At 45.0% G+C, this 22,876-nt stretch overlaps 2 protein-coding genes across 3 annotated transcripts; one reads left to right on the forward strand and one right to left on the reverse strand.

The window, feature by feature from the left end:
* The first annotated feature begins 5,632 nt into the window (after nucleotides 1-5,632).
* TMED6 (transmembrane p24 trafficking protein 6) lies at nucleotides 5,633-14,523 on the forward strand. Its single transcript, XM_018570413.1, has 4 exons — nucleotides 5,633-5,835; nucleotides 10,509-10,635; nucleotides 11,991-12,142; nucleotides 14,290-14,523. Exons 1-4 carry the CDS (start codon nucleotides 5,635-5,637, stop codon nucleotides 14,521-14,523), a joined length of 714 nt encoding a protein of 237 aa, XP_018425915.1. The 5' UTR covers nucleotides 5,633-5,634.
* Nucleotides 14,524-16,696: 2,173 nt separating this feature from the next.
* NIP7 (NIP7, nucleolar pre-rRNA processing protein) lies at nucleotides 16,697-22,457 on the reverse strand. 2 transcript variants are annotated; one of them, XM_018570414.1, is made up of 5 exons: nucleotides 22,359-22,457; nucleotides 21,417-21,503; nucleotides 20,285-20,423; nucleotides 18,125-18,265; nucleotides 16,697-16,872 (listed from the first exon to the last, which is right to left on the reverse strand). In XM_018570414.1, exons 1-5 carry the CDS (start codon nucleotides 22,412-22,414, stop codon nucleotides 16,753-16,755), a joined length of 543 nt encoding a protein of 180 aa, XP_018425916.1. In that variant the 5' UTR covers nucleotides 22,415-22,457; the 3' UTR covers nucleotides 16,697-16,752. The 2 variants fall into 2 exon arrangements, with proteins under 2 accessions (XP_018425916.1, XP_018425917.1); XM_018570415.1 differs by lacking the exon at nucleotides 18,125-18,265.
* Between the last annotated feature and the right edge of the window lie 419 nt (nucleotides 22,458-22,876).

A 22,876-nucleotide genomic window follows, 5' to 3' on the forward strand; every position in this document is an offset into this window, starting at 1 on the left:
ACAAGGAAAGAACTCCAGAGATTGCAGATTTCAGCCAGACAGATTTCCACTTCCCTTCTCCCTTTCTGATTGGTCCGTAGGAGCAACTGCTTCAATTTTCACTTTGTATAGCATATCCTCTCCTATGTGATTGGAGGCTCCTGTGTGCTGGACACACACATACTGGTGGGTCATTCTTCAGTCCATTCTATGTCTACAGTTCAGTATACACATCTGTACATTGTTTGTAATCCGTCAGATGATTTTTTTCTGATTTACGTATCTGGTCTGTCAAGACATGACTACAAAATATGATAGATCAATACTAACCCTACATCAGATGAAAGGGAGAACTCCGTTATCCCCATGACCAAGCTTTGTATGTTGTGCCAAAATTGGGCCTAGCAAGGCAGTTTGGTTCGCAATATGGAAGCCGCTATTCCTTTTTAGGGTGCTCGTTGCAGAGCTTTCATCCTCATACTTACTGCGTGCGTTACTGACCCGAAAGAAGAATGAGTATATTGGGTAAACCCAAACCTAATATGGACATTTTTGTTCAGTGCTTTGCCAGGTATTGCAGGAAGGATAAAGATAAATGCCCGGGGCAATGCGCTATACAGGATGAAGCTGGCTACACACGTATAGTTCTCTCAATTCCCCCATCTAAATGGGATGCATGGAGGACTTTCCCCTGCCCGCTATTTTATTCCGAGAGCCGGGGCTTGCAGCTATCAGAATACCTGAACAATGAGTGTAGCTGATTGGCTCCTTCAATTTTTTTGCACTCAGTTTGATGAGGTGGGTGGATGGGGGCCACTGAAACAAAATTCTAATGGTAGATGGCCACCTTCCATACTTTTAACCTGACAGGTTGCCTTTAAGGTCATTGATGAAACTGCCCGCTGTGTAATTGGTAAAAGAAATCCTTTTTATTAACAGAAATATTTTTTTTTTGGTTTCCTTTGTTCTCTAACTTAATTGTTCCATTTATTGTCTTGTACATTTTTTATACAGAAGTTTGTGTCATTTGTATATTAATCAATAAACTGCAGGAGTTTATTGTAGATGTGTGTGACCATTGGCTTGTGCAGTGTCTATGGCCGGGTTTATGGGGGTCAGGGTGCGGTTTTATACCTGCAAGTTCTTTCTTTTGTCTGAATTTGCTCTAATTTTTAAATCTACAGTAAACTTCCAGTTATCTGGCACCCTTTGGGATCGGTAGGTGCCGGATAACTGTAGTTTCTGGTTGCATCAGAGTTAATAGTAACGCTTAAAGTGACATTAAACCCTCAGATTTTTTAACATAAACCAATACTGTAATGTGTGCCTTACTGTAATCCATGGTTGTTTCCCTTCTCTTTGCTGCTCTTCCTTTTAAATCATCATGTCTTCTCATGCTGGGGGAGAACTTCCCTTTGCAGCTGAGTGCCTCTTCCTGTAGTGCTGGCTCAGGTTGCAAACCTATATACAGACACACCGGGTTTATGGGGGTCAGGGTGCGGTTTTATACCTGCAAGTTCTTTCTTTTGTCTGAATTTGCTCTAATTTTTAAATCTACAGTAAACTTCCAGTTATCTGGCACCCTTTGGGATCGGTAGGTGCCGGATAACTGTAGTTTCTGGTTGCATCAGAGTTAATAGTAACGCTTAAAGTGACATTAAACCCTCAGATTTTTTAACATAAACCAATACTGTAATGTGTGCCTTACTGTAATCCATGGTTGTTTCCCTTCTCTTTGCTGCTCTTCCTTTTAAATCATCATGTCTTCTCATGCTGGGGGAGAACTTCCCTTTGCAGCTGAGTGCCTCTTCCTGTAGTGCTGGCTCAGGTTGCAAACCTATATACAGACACCATGTATCCATTCCATAGACAAGGCAGTCTGCTGCAAAACAGAAGTTCTGCCCAGCATGAGAACAGATACAGATTTAAAAGGAAGAGCAGCAAAGAGAAGGGAAACTACCATGGATTACAGTAAGGCACACATTACAGTATTGGTTTATGTTAAAAAATTTGAGGGTTTAATGTCACTTTAAGCAACCACCACCCATTTTATATCATCTATTTATTTTTCACTGGTTGCTTGAATGCCGGATAATTGCTGTAATTACCGACCAGCCATAACATTAAGTCCACTGAGAGGTGAAGTGGATCACACTAATTATCTCTTCACAATGGCACCTGGAAGTGGGTGGGATGTATTAGGCAACAAGTGAACATTTTGTCCCTGACACCCCATTCACACTGAGCGACATGGATATTGCGCGTTTTTCTGCGCGATTTCGTGCTGAGCGGCTATGAGCTACATTGTGCGATATTGAGCGACATTGCACATTTTTATCGTGCTGCGTAGAGCATATTTTGGGCGGGACTTGGTTACTGCACATTGGGCTGTAACCAATCAACAGCGATCATGATGAGACATAATTCTTTCCTTCCATTTTGCAGTGCAAAAGTGACCCTTCTGTAGCGCGATTTTGCGCGACACCATTGAGTATATTGGGGTCGAATCGTGCGACATCCGCGGAAAAAGGGTCATGTACGAGTGACAAGCTTGAGCGATGAGCTACAGGCGACATTGAGATGTGAACAGCTCCATGGAAATGCATTGGACAAGCTACATAGAGCGTTATCGCGCGGAAATATGCGCGATTTTGTGGTGGAAATCGGCCGATAAACCGCTCAGTGTGAACGTGGCCTGAAGTTGATGTGTTTGGAAGCAAAAAAAGAAAATGGACAAGTGTAAGGAATTTGAGTGACCTTTGGCAAGAGCCAATTGTGATGGCCAGATGACTGGGTCAGACCTTCAAAACTGCCACTCTTGTGGGATGTTCCCAGTCTTCAGTGGTCAGGACCAACCAAAAGTGGTCCAAGGAAGGAAAACCGGTGAACTGGTCATGGGCGGCCAAGACACATTGATGTATGTGGGGAGTGAAGGTTGGCCGTGTAGTCCGATCCAATAGAAGAGCTGCTGGAGCTCAAATTGCTGAAAAAGCTAATGCTGGTTCCAACAGAAAGATGTCTGAACACAAAGCGAATCGCAGTTTGTTGTGTATGGGGATGTGTAGCCGCAGAGAGGCCAGGGTGCTCGTGCTGTCCTGTGTTCACCGCCAAAAGTACCTACAATGGGTACGTGAGCATCAGAACTTGACCACAGAGCAATGGAAGTAGGTGATGAATCGTATTTTCTTTACATCATGTGGATGGCCGGGTGGGTGTGTTGCTTACCTGGGGAAGAGATGGAGCCAGGATGCACTATGGGAAGAAGACAAGCTGGCAGAGGCAGTGTGATGCTTTGGGCAATCTTGGTCCTGCCATTCATGTGGATGTTACTTTGACACGTACCACTGACCTAAACATTGTTCCTGACCAAGTACACCCCTTCATGGAAACAGTATTCCCTGATGGCAGTGGCCTCTTTCAGCAGGATAATGTGCCCTGCCAGACTGCAAAAAATGGTTCAAGAATGGTTTGAAGAACACAACAAATTTGAGGTGTTGACTTGCCCTCCAAATTCTCCAGATCTCAATCCAATGGAGCATCTGTGGGATGTGCTGGAAAAACAAGTCGGATCTATGGAGGCCGCACCTCACAACATACAAGACTTAAAGGACCTGCTACTGAGGACGGCTTGGTACCAGATATCACAGCACACCTTCAGAGGTCTAGTGAAGTCCATGCCTTGACAGGTCATATACCACAACATACCTTCAGAGGTCTAATGGAGTCCATGCCTCGACGGGTCAAGAAAAGGGGGACCTACTCAATAGGCAGGTGGTCATGTTATGGCTGATCGGTGTATAATCCAGGTCTGGTAGATGTATCAGGCTACTGATTGGGACTAAAGCCTGCCTTTCTTGTAGTTTGACTACCGCTGCCCAGAGGAACCGTTGTAATAATTTTAAGGTGTTTGGGAACCCCGGCTTTAAACTATCATAGTTCTCGTATACTATGCAAAGGAGATTGCTCCCTGTTTTGCTCCATAGAGCATGATGTAACAGTGAGATCCATCACACAAGCACACACCTTACATCCCAGCATCCATGCCAATAAAATTCCCCCACCAATACACACAGCTCAATAAAAATTTTCACACTAACCGTGTATGTGCATTGATCTTTTCGAGAATGAAGGACACACTGGGCATGCACAGGAATATGTCACCTGCTAATAAAATGGCAATTTCTAATGGGGGGATGCTTTTGAGGACTTACAAGGATATACAATGCATGCTTCACCTTAATATGGTGGGAATTTTCCATGCAGAGTTGATGTTATTAGCCCTAACTGACTGACCCTTCTATATTTATAATGGAGACGAGTTAACCCTCTTTATCTCGTTATGTGCTCTCTGTTAAGATGGCCATACACTTTACAACCATCGCAAGACCTTAGTCTTGCGATGGTTGTAAAGTAATTTAAAAAACGTACAATCTGCCCATCTTGGACAGGCAGATTGTACTTGCGATCATCGCAAGCCCGCCCCCCTGTGGGGCGGGCTTCCGATGACCGCAATGCTGAACGGGCAGTGTGCGCACCAGCCCGTTTGGCATTTGTCTCCCGAGCATCATTCAAACCAGCCGAAAATCGTAAGATTTTCGGCTGGTTTTCTAGCATGCTCCTTAGACAAAAGATGTGCGACCGTACAGTAGAAACGGTCGCACGTCTTCATTCACACTGCACGATTCTCGTACGATCGCGGGATTTCCCGCAATTCTCGTAGGAGAATCGTGCAGTGTATGGGCACCTTTATACTCCACTTGGTTACAGCCCACATTTTACAGCCCATTGATGTGGGTTGCATTGTGGATATGGCCGAGCTCCAAGGCGTTCTCTCCGTTTATTGCAGCAGAAAGAACTCTGTGACTAGAGGAGAGGCGGTCATGTGACTGACAGGTTATGTGACGGGCTCTCCTGGCTTTCATTAGTGCTGCAGTCCACCAACTTCAAAATCCCAAATGAAGCAGAGCCCAAAGCACACTGCTGTGCGGTGTGACCCCTTGGTTTGCTAAGCACCCTCTGTATCATATACAACTGCAATTTTTTTGGTTGCTTTTCAATGCTGCTGCAACACCCTGCAGCCTTTTTACAGCCACTTCCTATCTACATGCACTCCAGTAATGGCTTCATGGCTTTTTCTGGGTTTCCTGATGGTTAACAGTGGGCTGTGGCTGTGTGATGTGTGTTTAAAACCACTTGTAGCCTCCATTAGCAGTATAACAGGGTGATACCATCTTGTCTTGAATTGTATTGTAATGTCTTCCCTATATTGTAAAGCGCTGCGCAAACTGTTGGCACTATATAAATCCTGTATAATAATAACGTAGAAAAACAATTAGGAAAGAGCGTTGTCGGCATCTAATAGGAAGTGCCTGTACAAGAACCTTTCATGGCAGGATTACCAGGTATTATTTTAATTAAATCTGCACAACTTAAATATTGAAGATGAGTTTTGAATATTAGAATATTAAGGCTTTTGTGAAATTTTCCTGCATGTGTTCACATATTCTTTAAAGTGTTGTCCAGCTTCTCACAGCTCTGACCATCCTCTTTGCCGAGTCTTGGCTGGAGCTGCCCCTCTCGGAGAGGGCCAGGTTAATCATTGCTGAGGTGGCTCTGGGATCCAGCAGTCATTCTCTCCCTCTGCCTGCACACATCATGCTCCTTACAGCCTTCCTCCTCCTGTCCCTTTTCCTCCAAGGCTTACCACAGAAGACCGAGCCTCTGAGCAGTGACAAATCCCAGCCCTTATTCCGAGGATCTGACCGCTATGACTTCGCCATCTTGGTGGGACCAGCTGGGTCAGAATGCTTTTATCACTTTGCCCATCAAAACTCCTATTTCTACTTTGGCTATGAGGTAAGCGATTTTATCTTTATCAGTTTATATGTTATTTTGATCCAGGCAGTTATGTCTACACATGGTGGGACCAAATACCCTATAACCAGATGTGCTTTCCCATTGGTGCTTGTCCTCTTTTCCACGATCCCAAGGTCTTTGTCCAAATTAAGAAAATGCCTATTAGTCCTTACAGTTACACTCTTTGGCAAGATACTTGTGCCCTGTCACTGGCCACGTGGGCAAGTGTTCTAAACGACATTGTGCTTATGGAGCCCCTGGGTCACAATAGATCCACCTTGGTCCAATGCACATGGTCTTACTGGATAGTCCATTGAGGTAAGTGAATGTCTATTCCAGTTTATATGCGATTATGCACCAGGCAGTTATCGCCACACATGGTGGGACCATATAACCGGACCATATAACCAGATGTGCTTTCTCACTGGTGCTTGTCCTCCTATCCATTATCCCAAGGTATTTGTCCAAACTGAGACACTGCCTGTTAGCCGCTAGAGTTACACTTTTTGGCAAGATACTTGTGCCCTGTTACAGGCCAAGTGGGCACGTGTTCTAAACGACATCATGCACATGGAGTCTTTTATGGAGACTTCATGGAGTCAGACTTTAGTAATCACCAGGGATCGTGCCTCTTCGCCTCCTCCCCTGCAAAAAGGTAAGCAGGAGAGAGGGCTTTGTATTTTATTTTATATGTGGGTGTGCAAGGGGGGATTTATTATTTTATACGTGCAGGGGTAAACGGCAGCTGCATGTAAGGGCCTGCACACCGCATGTAATGGTATGTGATATGATTTCACTTGGTTAGTGATTTCCCTGGACGCAATGATTGTGCATCCAGGGAGAGTATTATCTAACCGCATGTGGCGTGCAGGCATTTACATGCAGCTCCTGTCACCTGATCATTAACTTGAATGGGTGTCAGCTGCCGCTTGTAAACGCCAGATTAGGCATTCCTGCTGCAGGAAAAAGCAAGTTCCCTAATTCCACCTAAGCTTATAGATACGAAAGGGGCCTTATTGTGTGTGTTGGTGTCCGTAGTACCATATCGGATATAATTACATTTTATTTTGAAGTATAAAATATGGCAAGCGGCCCACCATGAGAGAAAAAAAGATGGTTGCGTGAATTGAGTTTGAGACCCCTGCCTTTGAACAATTACTTTGTGCACTCCATAAATCAGGTGTTGCGTGTGCCAAATATTTGGTGCACCATCAATAATTTATTGTGCCTGTTGTGTTAATGTTGCAATGTTTCAAGCTTCCCCAAGCATGTACCGTATTTGCCGGCGTTTAAGACGAGTTTTCAGATTTCAAAACATCCCCCGAAAATCTGGGGTCGTCTTATACGCCGGGTATGTGCGCTAATACTGTATGTACGGTAGCTTCGGCTACATACAGTATACCGCGCTGAGCCAATCACGGCGAGCGATGTCTTCTATTAATGAATACAAAGCCTGCTCGGATTGGCAGAGGTGTACATTGCGACGAGTGTCTTATACAACGAGTATAGCCCAAAACCTATGTTTTAACACAGAAATTAGGGGGTCGTCTCATACGCCCGGTCGCCTTATACGGCGACAAATACGGTAGCTTTCATCAGCCTTCAAATTAGATTTCTGTGATATGAAACTTCTAGGGCAAGTGGTCTGGAGCTGTATAGAAACCTTTTATGTTGAAGCTTGTGCTGACGATATGACTGGAAACACAACATCTGCTGCCAACCCAAAGTTTTCTCAACGGCTCCTTATCACCTGCAGCAAGGTGACCTCCTCCTCCAACCAGAGACAGCTGTTACTTTCCACACAGAGAAAGGATACAGGCTCTGACTAAGTTCATTTAAGATAATGTACAAGGTGTTTCTTTATATAGTCCGGACTAAAAACTACATTTTACAATTAATTACAAATGTTGTGTAGTTTCCTGCGCAGCTAGCTGATGAAGTGCCATGCTCCATTTGGCGTGTAAAGAAACTGGATTGGACACATTTTATTGAGGAAAAAAAAGCGAAATAAAAATACTGCGCTGACTTGATCAGAGCCAATCAACAGGCAATAGACTCTCATCTGGTATCGGGTCCCAACACAGAAGCTCACTCAGAAGTAATATCCACTATACAGGGACTGAGCAGGCAGACCGGAAAGAATAGAACCTCAACTCGTATGTTCCGGAGCCCTGCCCCTTCATCAGGCCCTGCCCCTTCATCAGACCCTGACCCAACATGTCCGATTAAAGTCTGTGTGCAGAGCTCCGTCGGACACAAATGAGGGAGTCAGGTAAGTATTCAATTAATGCTTCATGTCATAACAAATACAGTTTTGGGGTCACCCAGGGTTCCCTTCATCAGGCTTGAAATGACTGGTCTTTTTAAGCCTGATGAAGGGGACCCTGTGTGACCCCCGAAACATTATTTGTTATGGCATGAAGCGTCAATAAACAGGTGTGTTCTTCACATTAATATGGGGTGCTGGTGACATCTTTAAAGGGGAACTATGAGGTGAGTGATTTTCATTCAGCCTCATAGTTCGAGCCGACGTGTGACAATCAAACTGTCACACGTCGGCTCAATAGATTGGGAAGTGAGCGACCGCATACCATCGCTCGCTCACTTCTCGATCATTTCCCTGCAGAGAGCTGTGACTGTCAGTCATGGCTCCCCGCAGGGATTCCCCCGCCCCCGCTCCTCTAGCGCTGACTGGCGGAACGGATGGGGAAGGGGCCGGTTACAGCTGACTCTAGATAGGTAGAGCCAGCTGTCAATCACGCAGCTGGGTGAATCTCAACAGCAATGTCGGGATCCGTCCCGGCTGCGGTGGTCTCAGTATACCGTCTGCTGTAACTCGCAGTGTACTGAGCTTTGGGTGACGGGAGGATGCTAGTTTGTGTCCTCCCGAGATCCTTAGGAGAACTATGGGGAAAAAAAACTTACCCTATAGTTCTCCTTTAACAAGTTTCATTATTGGCGGTACCATCTGCGGTCACTTCGAGCACCCATGCTGACAGAGATACCCGGTAAGGAGTGCAGCAGGATTCTGGAATATAAGGTAAGTATTCATTACCCTCTCTCTCCATGGCTCCATCTAAAGTTTTATTAAGAGACATCCTGCCTAAAAGCAGGCAATCTCTGTTATGCTTGATCTTTATATAACCCAGAGTGCTCGGGGAAACCTTGCATTATTTGCCAAACAAGGATATATACAGTGTTGTACTGTTGTATGTTAAAACAACTCAAAAAATAATATAACACTGACCCATAATTTGCCGTTAAACTCTTCATCTTCGTGTGTATATTAGAACATTGGTCATTGCTATAAAACCATTAGGTTGGTGGTTTCTCCAAAAGATTGTATGGGACTCCTATAGTAAGAGACCCATTGCTGACCCACTTCTCAAATATTAGTTGCTTGGCTTATTGGCTTCAATACATACTGTGTCACTAACCTGGAACTAGCATGACTCTCATGAAGTCCAGGTTACTTACTCCAGGTCAGAAACTGACTGAAGCAATTGGATAAGCATGATGGATAGGCTGCTAGCTTTTTTTAGGACTAGCAATTGGCAATGGATGCCGTCATATTTTTTTTTTTTCTATAGGTTTCCTGTTCTTTACTGGACTGTAATGTGCAAGTGTGGTCCTTGGTTTTGTTTTTTTTTGTTGGCATATTCTGTGTTGCTAACAAGCTTTGTTATAAATTCTGTTGTACAAAGCTATAGAATAGAGTGGTGCTACATAAATAATGCATGACACTAATAAACTGTAGTGTAATACTTGTGTATGAAGTAGATTGAAGGAATTGACGCGCCACACCAATTAAAATAGTCCAGATACAACTTCATTACATCAGGGACTCGAGTAGCCAATGCATTTCGGGGGTCCGAAGCACACCACCTTCATCAGGGCTTAATGAGAGAAATCATTTATGTGGACCTACAATCTCTGCAGCTTGGGTTGTGATGGGAGTACTTCTGGGTTTGGTTGCCACATTGTTCTCATTGATGTAGGGTAATATCCAAAAAAGCAAAAGACTCACCACTCCAATCCCACCAAGCCTGCAGATCAATACAGACATCGAGTAATCTTCGAGTGCTCCCACTTGTCAAACAATATCTCTCCAATCAGCCACACGAAACCGAGGTCCATAAAAATCCAACTTTTGTTGTAACTTTCATGCAAAGTTCAAAATACAATAAGGGGAATTTATCAAAATCTGGAGCAGCTGTGCATGGTAACCAATCAGCTTCTATCTTTCATTTTGAAATCTTAACTGAGCAAACTGAAGAGAGAAGCTGATTGGTTGCCATGCTCCAGATTTTGTCTGCTCCAGTTTAGATAAATCCCCCCCCTAAGGTATACACCACCATAGTATCTCTCCCACTCAAACACCTCTCACACGTTTTACCACCTGGGCTTAATCATAGAGGTGATGATGGAATAGAGTTGTATCTGGATGATTTTATTTGATGGGGTGCTTCAATTCCCACACCTACTGTGCCCAGAATTCCGTGTAGATCCTTTGGGTTGCGGAATCTGCCTTCCCGATGGGTCACACGTATTCACATCATTGAACTACTGATGGATGAGAAGCGCCAAGAGAGAGGAACCACACGTGACCAGAGCTTTCTTTCCACTTCCAAAAATGTATTAGAACTGCCTGACGGCGTTCTTGTTTTCTGCAGGTTCAATGGACATCTGGAGTCATGCAGGACAGGAAGGTGTCCGCTTCGGCCCACAACCCGCAGGGGTTTCTGATCGAGAGTTCCAAAGATGGAAGTGGACAAATCAACTTCCAGACCAAGGAGACCGGTAAAAGAGTTAATTTTCTTCTTTTGCATACATGAGAACTGAATCTGGAGGCACCGATCTTGTGCTTGATGAAACTCAAAGTACCTTTATATTGTATGAAGCACATGAGATATAGCTGCAGGGCTGGTGTGTTCATCTTTGGCCATGTACCCTGTAGCCCAGGGGTAGCTAACCTTCAGCTGTGGTGAAACTACAAATTCCATCATGAATCTGCCTCTGGGAGTCATGACTGTGGCTGTCATTGTCTTGCAATGACCAGAGTGTTGGCTGCTGAGGGATCGGGCACCATCTAGCATTAAAAAAAAATAGCATTACTGTATATCAGGGGTAGGCAACTTTGACTAGATATGTAAGCTGCGGAAAAATTTGGTTCGGATATTTCGTTGTTTCGGATTCCATCCGCATTTTCATTTTGGATACGTTTACAAATATTCATTGCGAATACCACAGAAAACCATATACAGATATTAGTACTAAAGCTGAATCTCCTAGACCCGAATGGCATTCAGGATCCAAATTTCCAAATTGCATTCAGGAACTCCCGAATGCCACTCAGGTCTAGGAGCCTCAGCTTCAGTATTATATGTATATGGCTCCCAGACCCGAATGGCGTTCGGGAGCTCCTGAATGCAACTCGGAAATTCGGATCCCGAATGCCATTTGGGTCTGGGAGCCATATACATATATTACTAAAGCTGAGGCTCCTAGACCCAAGTGGCATTCGGGTGCTCCTGAATGCAATTCGGAAATTCGCATCCTGAATGCCATTCGGGTTTAGGAGCCTCGGCTTTAGTAATATATGTATATGGCTCCCAGACCCATATGGCATTCGGGATCTGAATTTCCGAGTTGCATTCAGGAGCTCCCGAATGCCATCCAGGTCTGGGAGCCATATAAATAGTGTATGTTACTAAAGCTGAGGCTCCCAGGCCCGAATGGCATTCGGGAGCTCCCCGAAATTCGGATTCGGACACATTGGAATGCTTTGGGATTCGGATATGTCCAAATTTCAGAAAATTCGTCATAATTTTGATTCTAAACGAATCGCACATGTCTAACCTTGACGCTCCAACTCCAGGAGGGGGGTCTATCGAGAGTTCCATCACACTTTTTTTTCTATTCCCAAAGTCCCGCTGTAGTCTGAAGCTGTCTACTCCATGCATAAACATGTACATTTACATGGACCAGGAGTGCATGTTTATGGTTGCTGCGTTTAGGGACATGTTTGTTCAATATTTCTTGACAGCTACAACATGTATGTAAGGGAATGTATTACCTGGTATATGGTGCAGAGTTTTCCACACTTTCTAGTCCAATTTATATTGAAGCATTTCCATCTCTCTGCTTACTCTCAGGGTTCTATCAGCTGTGTGTTAATAACTGGCAGAACAACTTCGGTTCAGTCCAGGTGTACCTAAACTTTGGGGTATTCCATGATGGGGAGGGACCTGAACACGAGCTTGAAAACCAAACAAAGAAGCTGAATGACACACTGGCTACCATTGAGGTGAGTTCTGCCTACCTTGGTTCCCTGCCGCCAGTCCATCCATTTCAACAAACATCTTCCCATAGGATTATGTGTGCATTTAATGTATGGTATGCATGTTATTTACCTGCAAAACCCTCCCCTGTGTAGACTTTAAAAGCTGCCGGGTCTCCACATCTTGGATGTGATGTCAGCAGCTTCACACAATGGACGGTGTTGTGTTTCAGAGGTGGATTGAAGTGGCACTGCAATGTGCCAACAGGCCCCCAACTTTCCTGATATTCAAATTCAGATCTGCTCTGTGTCTGTGACGTGGAAAGTATTAAAGAAGAACTCCGAGCTGAACAATTCACCCTTGCAGTGGGGCTAAGGGTTAACCGCTATTTTTAGTCTAGAAATACTCACCCGAACCTTGGAGTTGGCTGCTAGCCTAGTCCCCATAGCTTCTCTCCGACAATGGAAAGTCCTGTACACTGTATTAGACATAACTCACCTTAGAACGCCAGAGCGGAGGGGGAGAGAAGCTGTCTAGCAGCCCCCTGTGTTTGAGTATTTATTTGTTGCTTTAGCTCAGGGGTAGCCAAACTCCGGCCCTCCAGCTGTGGTGGAACTACAAATCCCTTGAGGCATTGGAAGATTCTCACAGCCACAGACATGACTCCTGGAGAGAGATGCATCATGGGGTTTGTAGTTTCACCACAGCTGGAGGGCTGGAGTTTGGCTACCCCTGTCCTAGATGAAAGATGGCACTTAACCCTTGCAGTGCAGGGGTCTGCCCCTCTGCAAGAGTTAATATTTCTTCTGCCCGGATTTCTTCTTTAAAGCCAAAGAGAAAAATCAGCATAAGAGCCAGGTAACTAATGTTTTCAGAAGGTCAACGTGGGTTTTTCTTTCTCTCATGTAAGGCTTAAGCTGGCCATACACCTATAGATTATCTGCAGATTTTCTATAGGTGTATGGCCAGCTTTTCTTGGAATGAAACTATAGTGCACTTTAAGATGTCTTTTTAAAACCTACAGGTTTTTTTTCTTTCTTAATACTGGCTAAATCTTAAATAACATTTCACATTTATCATTTGCCGCCAGCAGGGTTTTCTTTATACATGTTTTGTGCTATGGAAAAAACACAAACAAGGGGCGCCTTTCCTGGTGCAGACAAATTTATTAAGAACAAGATCAAAGGTAGATATAAAACATACTCACAAAGATCGGCATGATTATTGTATAAAAAGTAGGTGCATGGACCCAAGAGAAAGTCTATGAAAGCTGCACAGCCGTGTCTGTGTGTCAGCAGAGGAGACTGTATGATGACGCGTTTCTGGGGTCACGCCCCCTTCATCAGATGTCTGGGGGCGTGACCCTGGAAACACGTCATCATACATTCTCCTCTGCTGACACACAGACACGGCTGTGCAGCTTTCATAGACTTTCTCTTGGGTCCATGCACCTACTTTTTATACAATAATCATGCCGATCTTTGTGAGTATGTTTTATATCTACCTTTGATATGCTTTTTTGTTCATATCTGTAATGTTTTGTGCTATGTAAAGTCACATCCTTTGCGGTGGTTGCAATAATAGATATCTAGCAATCAGAAGAGGGACGCGCACGCACCCCCTAGATCCTCTGCTAGCAAAAACAGCAACATTAAAGGGCTAGTTCACCTTATCCTGAAAAATGAAAAGGTGAAATGACAACACTCCATTGCACTTTTCTGCTTAGATGACAACCTCCCATCACCCACCCCAGATGGTGTAATGGGCCCCACACATCAGAACTTCACTACACCACCCCGGTGGCTGAGCTGATCAATGATCGCACATTGCCAGTATTCTGATGCAACACAGAACATCGGGGCTGTGTGGTTAAGTCTTGAAGTGTGCGTCCCATTACACTGGCTGGTGCGGGTGGCACAAGGTTGTCATCTAAGTGCTCTAGGGAGCGGGAAAGGAGGGGGGGGCGTGCATTTTGTAGTCTAACCACTAATGTAGTGCTGGGCTGTCTTGGAAAGCCTGATCTGGTAAATATAGTGAATACAAATTGATTTATAAATTTGTAAACAGCCTAATGAATTATTTTCCCTTTCATAAATTGTTCGTGCATTGTCAGCATTTAAGAAGAAAAAAAACAGTGGATAGACTCCTGGCTACTTACAATTTTCTCTTTCAGACAAGTTCTCAGATCGTGCTTGGTCGCATCCTGCACATGTGGCGATATTATAACTTTGCCCGCATGAGGAGAGGCTCCGATTACTACAGATTGATGTCCAACTACCACTACGTGAACTGGTGGTCAGCTGGTACCAGCATCCTCATCGTGGTCTCAGGGGTCCTGCAGCTCTACTTCCTGAAGCGCCTGTTCAATGTCAAGTCCACCACAGAGACACAAAAGCCGCGGTGCTGACAGCAGACCTAGCTTGTAATCTGAGTCTGAGAGCCATAAGTATAGTAAAGTTTGACGCTATCGTCACTGAAAAGTCTATGGTTTAGAATCAATAGAACAGGGATAGACAACCTTGGCACTCCAGCTGTGGTGGAACTACAAGTCCCATGATGCATTTTGATTGGAAACCATGCCTGTGACTGTCAGAAGCATGATGGAATTTGTAGATCTTCCACAGCTGGAGGTCCAAATTTTGGCTGCCCCTGGTTTAGTCATTATGAGATTGTTCTTCATCAAGTGAAAGCGACACTAAACTCAGTGTAACCTTAAAAATGAATTCAACTACCCTAACTAGTAACAACAATGTATCTTTGTGTATCACTTGGCTGTAGATCTGCCAATCATCTCTGAATTGGTGCTGACACTGTTCTTCCTTCTGGAGGGTGGGCTACCTTTGTTCCCCATGGCCCCTGTATGTTGTAAAGTAGCTCTTGTGATGGACTACAATCTCACATTTACTTTACTAATTTGTATGGAGACTGTAGTCCAATAGTTAAGATACTTGAATGTGTTTTTAAGATTTCTCTTGAGTTGAGTGTCACATTAAGGCAGGGGTGGGGAAACCTCCGGCCCTCCAGCTGGGGGTTAAACTGCAATTCCCAAGATGCTTCTCTCTGCGAGTCATGCCTATTGCTGAGAATCTTGCAACGCCTCATGGGATTTGTAGTTTCCTCACCCCTGCTTTAAGGCAACCTTGGCACTCCAGCTGTGTTGAACCTACACTTCCTGTCAAGCCTGTGGCTGTCAGTCTCGTAATGCCTTATGGGATTTGCAGTTTATGCACAGCCAGAGTGTCAAGTTGCCCCACATGCTAGGAAAATGACTTTGATCATTTTATACAACTCTCTGTCCTACAAAGCCCAATTGTCAAGCCATGCTCGTGTTGAGTGGAACTGTGTATTTGTTGCACCGCTTGGAATAAAAAAAAAAAACTGACTTTAATCCGAATTCATTATTCTTCACCTTTCCCAAGAAACCTGTTAAAACTGAATATTCCCAATAAAAATTTTATAAATTAGTCTATTTCTACAATTGTTGGAACTCGAGCATCAGAGATACCTTTGCCGTTAAAGAACCTTGACGTCTTCAGAATTCTTATTTCATTCCGCATCAAGCACATCCATTGCCCTGTAGTCTCTAAATACATATATATTTGCTTGCTATTACATATTCATATTTTCAGGTGCATGTTGCACAGATTTTCCATTTCTCCTTCCCCTCTGAGTATGTCAGGCAGGGGGTATATGCGTGTTGGATTAATAATAAAACTTTTTTTAAATGCCGTTTGGCTTTAGGTTCCAAGGAAATGCAGAAGACATCCAGGCAGTAAGCGGCTGCCCCAAGGCTCATCATAAATACCTGTAAACTACATGATGTTCCTGAGGGCCAAGTCACACTGGTGATTTAGCTGCTACTGACACCTCACCAGCAACAAAACTACCAAAATCCAAACTGCTAAATTCTTTTATGAATTTCACTCCTTTATTGCCCAAAAAGCAGCAGAATTTCAGTTGTTGGGAGGGAGCGACACTGTCGCAGTGTGGTGACTGAAGGCGCAATGCCATAGAAGGTGAGCTTTAGCCAATATATTGCTAGGGACAATTTTGGTCTTATTAGAAGTAAATTTTTGCACCATTTACTTTGTGATTGGCCAGGAGAGGGCAGCAAAGATGTGACTGCAGCAATGAGGTCTGAGACCTGCAGTGCCAGAATGGTCACAAAAGCTCAGCTGGAGCTGGACCTGCACCCGCATGTATAGCTGACGACTTGTGGGGAGAAGAAGCCAGTACCGACTATAGCAGGTGAGTTTTTAGAGCAGACACTGCACAGCATACTGTACTCCAGTAAGATTATCCTGCCCATAGTTGGGGACCAGGAGCCATAATTCCCCATTCATTCTGTAGATGTGGAGATCCTGTTGGTTCAGATCATGAAAAGTAAACCTTCTGGGACAGCAGTAAATATGAAAAGTTTTCTCCTGTCGATTTTAATGCAACAGAAATGTTGGAAAACATATACAAAATAGAATTACTTATAGTCCATAAAAGAACTCTGAAGCGTGACCTCCAACAAGACCATGGTGTAGACAGAGCTTATACTGAACAAGTCTGCAGTGTCACCATATCTGTCCCCGTGGAAGTGACCGGACCCTCCGATTTAGAAAGTCTTTGGCAGGCCACTAACAGCAGTTTATGTGAGTGTGTCTTCATGCCTGATGTACTCGCCAATGTCAGCCTGGTGGATGACCACAATGGCCATCGGGTCTAGTTTACGGCACTCCTGAGTGGACTTTGCTGCTACACCGAAGCCCTGTATGGTGAAAGAAGTAGATTGAGTATAACGCCACCAAAATGTATACAAAACCTGAATATGTCTACAACACAGTTTCACCTAGAATGTCGTCATCTACTTAAAAGGAGAACTATGAGGTGAGTAAAAAATATCATTCATTCTCATAGTTCAAGCCGATGTGTGACAATGAGACTGTCACACGTCGGCTCAATAGATCAGGAAGTAAGCGAACACATACCGTCGCTCGCTCACTTCTCAATCATCTCCCTGCAGAGAGCCGTGACTAAGTGAGCTGCAGCTCACGATCTACTGAGCTTTGGGTCACAGGAGGAGGTTAGTATATGTCCTCCCGTGACCCTTAAGGGAGCTATGGGGAAAAAAACACTTACCCCATAGTTCTCTTTTGAGCTCGGGCCTGAACAGATAAAAAGAATCAGCCCTAAGAAATCTTTTTTTTTTTTTATGGGATTTTGCAATAAATAAATACACACACTCTAAAAAAAAAAAAAGTGCATTTTTTTTTTGACCTTACAAAGCACTGCACACAGGTGGGTGCAATGATCAGGCTCCTGCAGACTCTTCCTCCCAGCCCCTTTCTGTACTGAGGTATGGACTTTCAATGACAGCATGGGAGGAAGTGTCAATGAGACTACAAGAGTGGTGATGTCACAGCAATGGCAGAATGGACTTGTAGTCTGTCCATCCACAGATAGTATGAAAGGATCTGAGAATGGATCATTCTGCTGTGCGGTGCCCTGCCGATTTCAACAGATGTGGCAGGGAGAACAACCCCAGCAGTGGCCGTGACCATATTTTGGTTATACCCTGAATAGGGACAGGAACGTAGTCAGAAAGATGGAGTTACACTTTAAATATATACAAGACAAAAAACATTTATCCCACAGTCTACATATCACAAGACCAGACCTGCCCCAAAGCATTTCAGAAGATGTTACAATGCAGAAAATCATAGCGTATATAAAAGACAAATGGTCTTTATGAAGAGAATACAGTTAGTTGTGTTTGGCGCATACAGTGGAGTCATAATACAAGAAGAAATAGGTGCACTTGCAGACAACGCACAACACAAAAAAACACAGACAGTACAAACCTCCCGGACTTATCAAATAGTGATAACATGCTTCCAGTGGTATATTTAACAGCCCAAAACGGAGCAAATAAGTTCCTCGGTAGGGTTTGCCTACCCCTGCTCTGCCATAAGCAGGATCCATAAAATACCTGCGATAGGAATACAAAGAAGACGACTCACCAGCGGCACATCTGCCATGGAGTATACAACCACTCCCTGGTACTGTGCGGTGTTCTCAGTTATCCTTCCAAGCCCGGACTTCAGAACGTGGTTTCCATACAAGTAAGACTGCTCAGAGCCCGGCTTCACCCAGACCTTGTACTGTCAGATAAAAAATACATTGATCAGCATAGTCATACTGGATATCTTGGTGCCGTGCAGCCCTGCAGAGGATTATCAATAATTGACTGTAATCAATATTTTAACAGAGGTGGGTAGGTGTGGCCAGTCTAGGCACCCAAGAAATACAGATTAATAAAGTTTCTAAAATACAGAGCAAATTCAGGCCGGCTCATCAAGAAATTTGCTCCGTGGATGTCTGGCAGGCAGCAGCCTCCCGCCCGATATCCTTTGATGTAGAATGCAAGTGCCCGGACAGAAAATACTCAGCTGAAGGGTCAATGCAGCCAATCATACTGACAGTGTCGGGCACTTGCTGTAAGAATACAATAGCTGCAATGGAAGATTCGTCCATTGCGCTGTTTAGCGTGGATAAAAGGAATCCGTTTGATATTTTCCCGGTCAACCCACAGGCTGAAAGAAAGAAATCTGAGTAGCAGAGTTGTGTGCATCTGCTGAAATGAACGAACCAAAGCTTTGGCAGGTGAACACATGTATGCCAAGCTGAATGAGGAAGATATAACAGATTCCTCCATCAGCGCTTGATTGTGTGTATGGAGGAATCCCTTGCTGTTTTCATTGTATTCTGTCAGTATACCCGAATGGAGCTTGCAGCCAATTAGCCGCGGCCAAGAATTTTCGACCCTGCTCCTTTGATCACCTGATCAAACGATGTGGGCGGAAGGGTGCTGACAGCGGCACCCACTGTGCGGATTTTGATACATGTATAGCCTACTTAATAAGAGAACTATGGGGTAAGTGTTTTTCTCCATAGTTCTCTTAAGGGTCACGGGAGGACATCAACTAGCGTCCTCCCGTGAACCAAAGCTCAGTATATAAAAGTAATTCACCGGCACACACTTGAAGGGTTTTTAAAGTATTGATATGTTTATTCAATACCCGATGTCACATACTGTCATACGTTTCGGGTCCGCACAGGGATCCTTCATCAGAGCGACAGTGACAGTGCGAATAGGATTTGGACTTTGTTCCAAAGCTCAGTATATCGTGAGCTACACCCCTTGGTATACTTAGGATTCGTCCCGGCTGCGGCGGTCTAACAATGCTGTCGAGATCCACGCAGCTGTGTGAATGACAGCGGACTCTGCCTATGTAGAGGCAGAGCCAGCTGTACCCGCCCCCTCCCATCTGTTCCTCCAGCCAGTGCTAGAGGTTCGGAGCAGGGAGAGGGGGAATCCCTGCGGGCAGCCGTGACCAAAAGTCACCGCTCTCTGCAGGGAGATGATCGAGAAGTGAGCGAGCGACAGTATGCGTTCGCTCACTTCCCGATCTAGTGAGCCGACGTGCGACAGTGTCATTGTCCCACGTCGGCTCGAACTATGAGGATGAGTTATTTTCACTCATATCATAGTTCTCCTTCAAGTACAAATTTGGGCTGGCCATACACAGCTCCTATTTGGCACCACCTGGCTCAACAAACTATTTTAGTATTGAAGGAGTCAGGTGGAAATCTGTCGGCTGAACAGTGATGGTATCCAATCAGATGCAATCACTGTACGACAGGATCCCAGGAGCCAGTCAGCCAATGCTCCTTAAAAATGAAAGCTGGCATCTGACTTTTGAGGTTTTCTTTAGTTGTTCTTTAGTTGTTGTCAATGGAGCTGGCTACTAAAAAATCCTGCTGCTACAGCTTGCAGTATACCGAGACGCCACAGCTGAAGCGGATCCCGACAATTGTGCCGTGAGTGACAGCTGGCTCTGCCCATCTAGAGGCAGAGGCAGCTGTACCCGCCCCCTCCCCCGTCCGTTCCGCCAGTCAGCGCTGGAGGATAGGAGCGGGGAAGTGAGCGTACGCCGGTATGTGTTCGCTCACCTCCCGATCTACTGAGCCGACCTGTGACAGTCTCATTGTCACAGGTCGGCTAGAACTATGAGGTGAGTGAATAGCACTCAAAATCAGACTCAGTTCATATTATTTTGGTTCTCACTGGTGAACTCCAAGCACACCGATCACCAGCTTTGTGGTTAACAAGCAGTTACCTTCGCATACGGAGCCAGGTAATCCAAAGCTGTGATATGAAGTCGGAACTTCTGCATCTTGGTAAACTTTCCGAAACACGTCCCCAGAGACACCAGCTTGTCCCGTGCGATGTTTGTTGCCAACTTTAACATTTTTTCACTGGAAGACGAGACATTTAGATCATTACAGGTTCCGATTAAAGGACAAGTGTAACCGAACATTTTTTGTATTCCTTTAAAAGCCATAAAACTATTTTCCTTTTTAGCTAGTGTGACTACCCGAAATCTACCTTCATACAGAGCTGGTACCTGTGGCCGTGCCAAGTAGACAGATACCCAACATGCCAAGCTTAAAAATTGCGTGCACCCCTGAAACAGCGACACAGTACAATACCCCAAATTGTCTATAGTTGATGCTTTAAAAGCCTGTAAGGGTCATCAGTTTAAAGTTAACCCTGAATATTGGCACACAAGCCCCCTATGTGATAGTATATTAGTGGTGGCCGGTTCTCTTTAAGGTGACATTAGGAATCTATTAGACTCCTAGTGTCATCTTTTTACTTCAAGGAAGCTATTCAAGCACAGACTGCACTTAAAAAGCTTCTTCTCCATCCGGGGAATTATGCAATCAGTGTCAACTCCAACTCTATTCAGCAGGGAGGAGATTGGTGAATGTTCATTGGTGTCTCTCCCTGCTGACACTGGTGATGCCGAAACTCGGGCCCGCAGGAGGGACAGTGAAGCCTACGAAGCGGGGTGGGGTTAGGGGGGTATGGAGAGAGCATGGGGAAACCCTGTTCACCAGCCATGGAAGTGATCTGGCAGCAGATAAGCTGCCAGAATCACTGTGTAAAGCCGACAGTTAGCTTTACACAGCTAGACAGTCTGTTTACAGGGGCCCGTACGACATACATTGTTGGCAGAGAAAGGCTAAGTTTACGCTTTACACCATGTTTCACCCATATTCAGAGAGTAGCATAAAGGAAGGTAAGCAATGTGCTGCTGGTGGGGGACGCCATTAAGTGAGCCAGTTGCAGGATCACCAATTATGAAACAGCCAAATACAAGTCTTCATGCCATAAAATGTGTTTTCCAACGCTGGCCGTCTCACATGCACACAGAAATAATGATAGACGATTATAATTTCTCATACCTGACATAATACACACGTTCGTTGTGTAATCGGAAACAGTACGAACCATCAGGACGATCCACCAGCAGTTTTATGTTCTCTCCAATGCTGAAACGTAAAAAAAAGGAAAAATATTTATAATGCAAGAGGAAGCTGAAATAACTAACCGATCCTACAATGTCATCCCTACGGACTCCGGGGGGTAGAGTCATCCATATGGATCCCAGTTACACCTCCGGTGACCCAGCAGTCACCCCTATGGACCTAACACAGTGAACCCTACAGACCCCACACAATAGTCATCCATATGGATCCCACTGACACCTCCAGGGACCCTGCATAATTTCTGTGGACCCCACAGTGACACCTCCAGGGACCACACACACCACAGTCATCCCTATGGACCCCACAGTAGCCATCCCTATGGACCCCGCAGGGACACCTCCAGGGGTCTTCACACACCACAGTCATCCCTATGGACCCCACAGTGACACCTCCAGGGGCCTTCACACACCAGTCAGCCCTATGGACCCCCACAGGGACAACTCCAGGGGTCTCCACACACCAGTCATCCCTATGGACACCACAGCAACACCTCCAGGGGTCTCCACACACACCAGTCATCCCTATGGACACCACAGCGACTCCTCAAGGGAGGTCTAGAACAGTCATCTCCATGGACCCTAGAGTGACAACTCCAAGCACCCTGCACAGAAACCCCTGTGGACCCCGCAATGACACCTTTAGTGATCCTGCACAGTGACCCCCTATGTACCCTACGCATTCATCCCTATGGAAACCTCAGTGACACGGAGAACCAGCACAGTTGCCTCCTCAATCACGTTCCCACACAGTCAGCCACAGCACTGCCGCTCCTTGCTGTCTATCAGAACAAATCCGAATGTCAGCTCTCCTCCACCCTCCTCGGCGATGAGGTGTGATCGGTGCACACCCCGCACTCACTATTTGGAGAGTTTCTCGAACATAGTCCTCGTCTCCTCATCAGTGAGCGGCCTCATTTCTGCTCCACGTGAACCACACACACAGCTAGGACACTGCCTGATGACGTCAACAGTATGAGACAAGCCAATTTGTGGGAGGAACCATGCATCGTCTGCAGGCCGTACGGATCATAGCATGTTATACCTCAATGTATCCAGCAGAGGGCAGCAGAGAGACGCCATCCTGCTGATATACAGGTGAAACTCGAATAATTAGAATATCGTGCAAAAGTAATTGCAGTAAGTGCTGCAAAAGGGGCCCAAACCAAGTACTGAGTACATATGCATGCTTGTACTTTTCAGAGGTCCGATATTGTTCTATGTACTATCCTTGTTTTATTGATTGCATGTAATAATCGACTTTTTTGAGGTTGTGGATTTGGGGTTCTTGGGGTTTTCATGAGCTGTAAGCCATAATCATCACAATTACGACAAATCACGGCTTGAACTATCTTGCTTTGCATGTAATGAGTCTCATAT

Source organism: Nanorana parkeri, unplaced genomic scaffold (assembly GCF_000935625.1).
Source record: "Nanorana parkeri isolate BGI_ZX_2015 unplaced genomic scaffold, ASM93562v1 scaffold1531, whole genome shotgun sequence".
Classification (NCBI taxonomy): Eukaryota; Metazoa; Chordata; class Amphibia; order Anura; family Dicroglossidae; genus Nanorana; species Nanorana parkeri.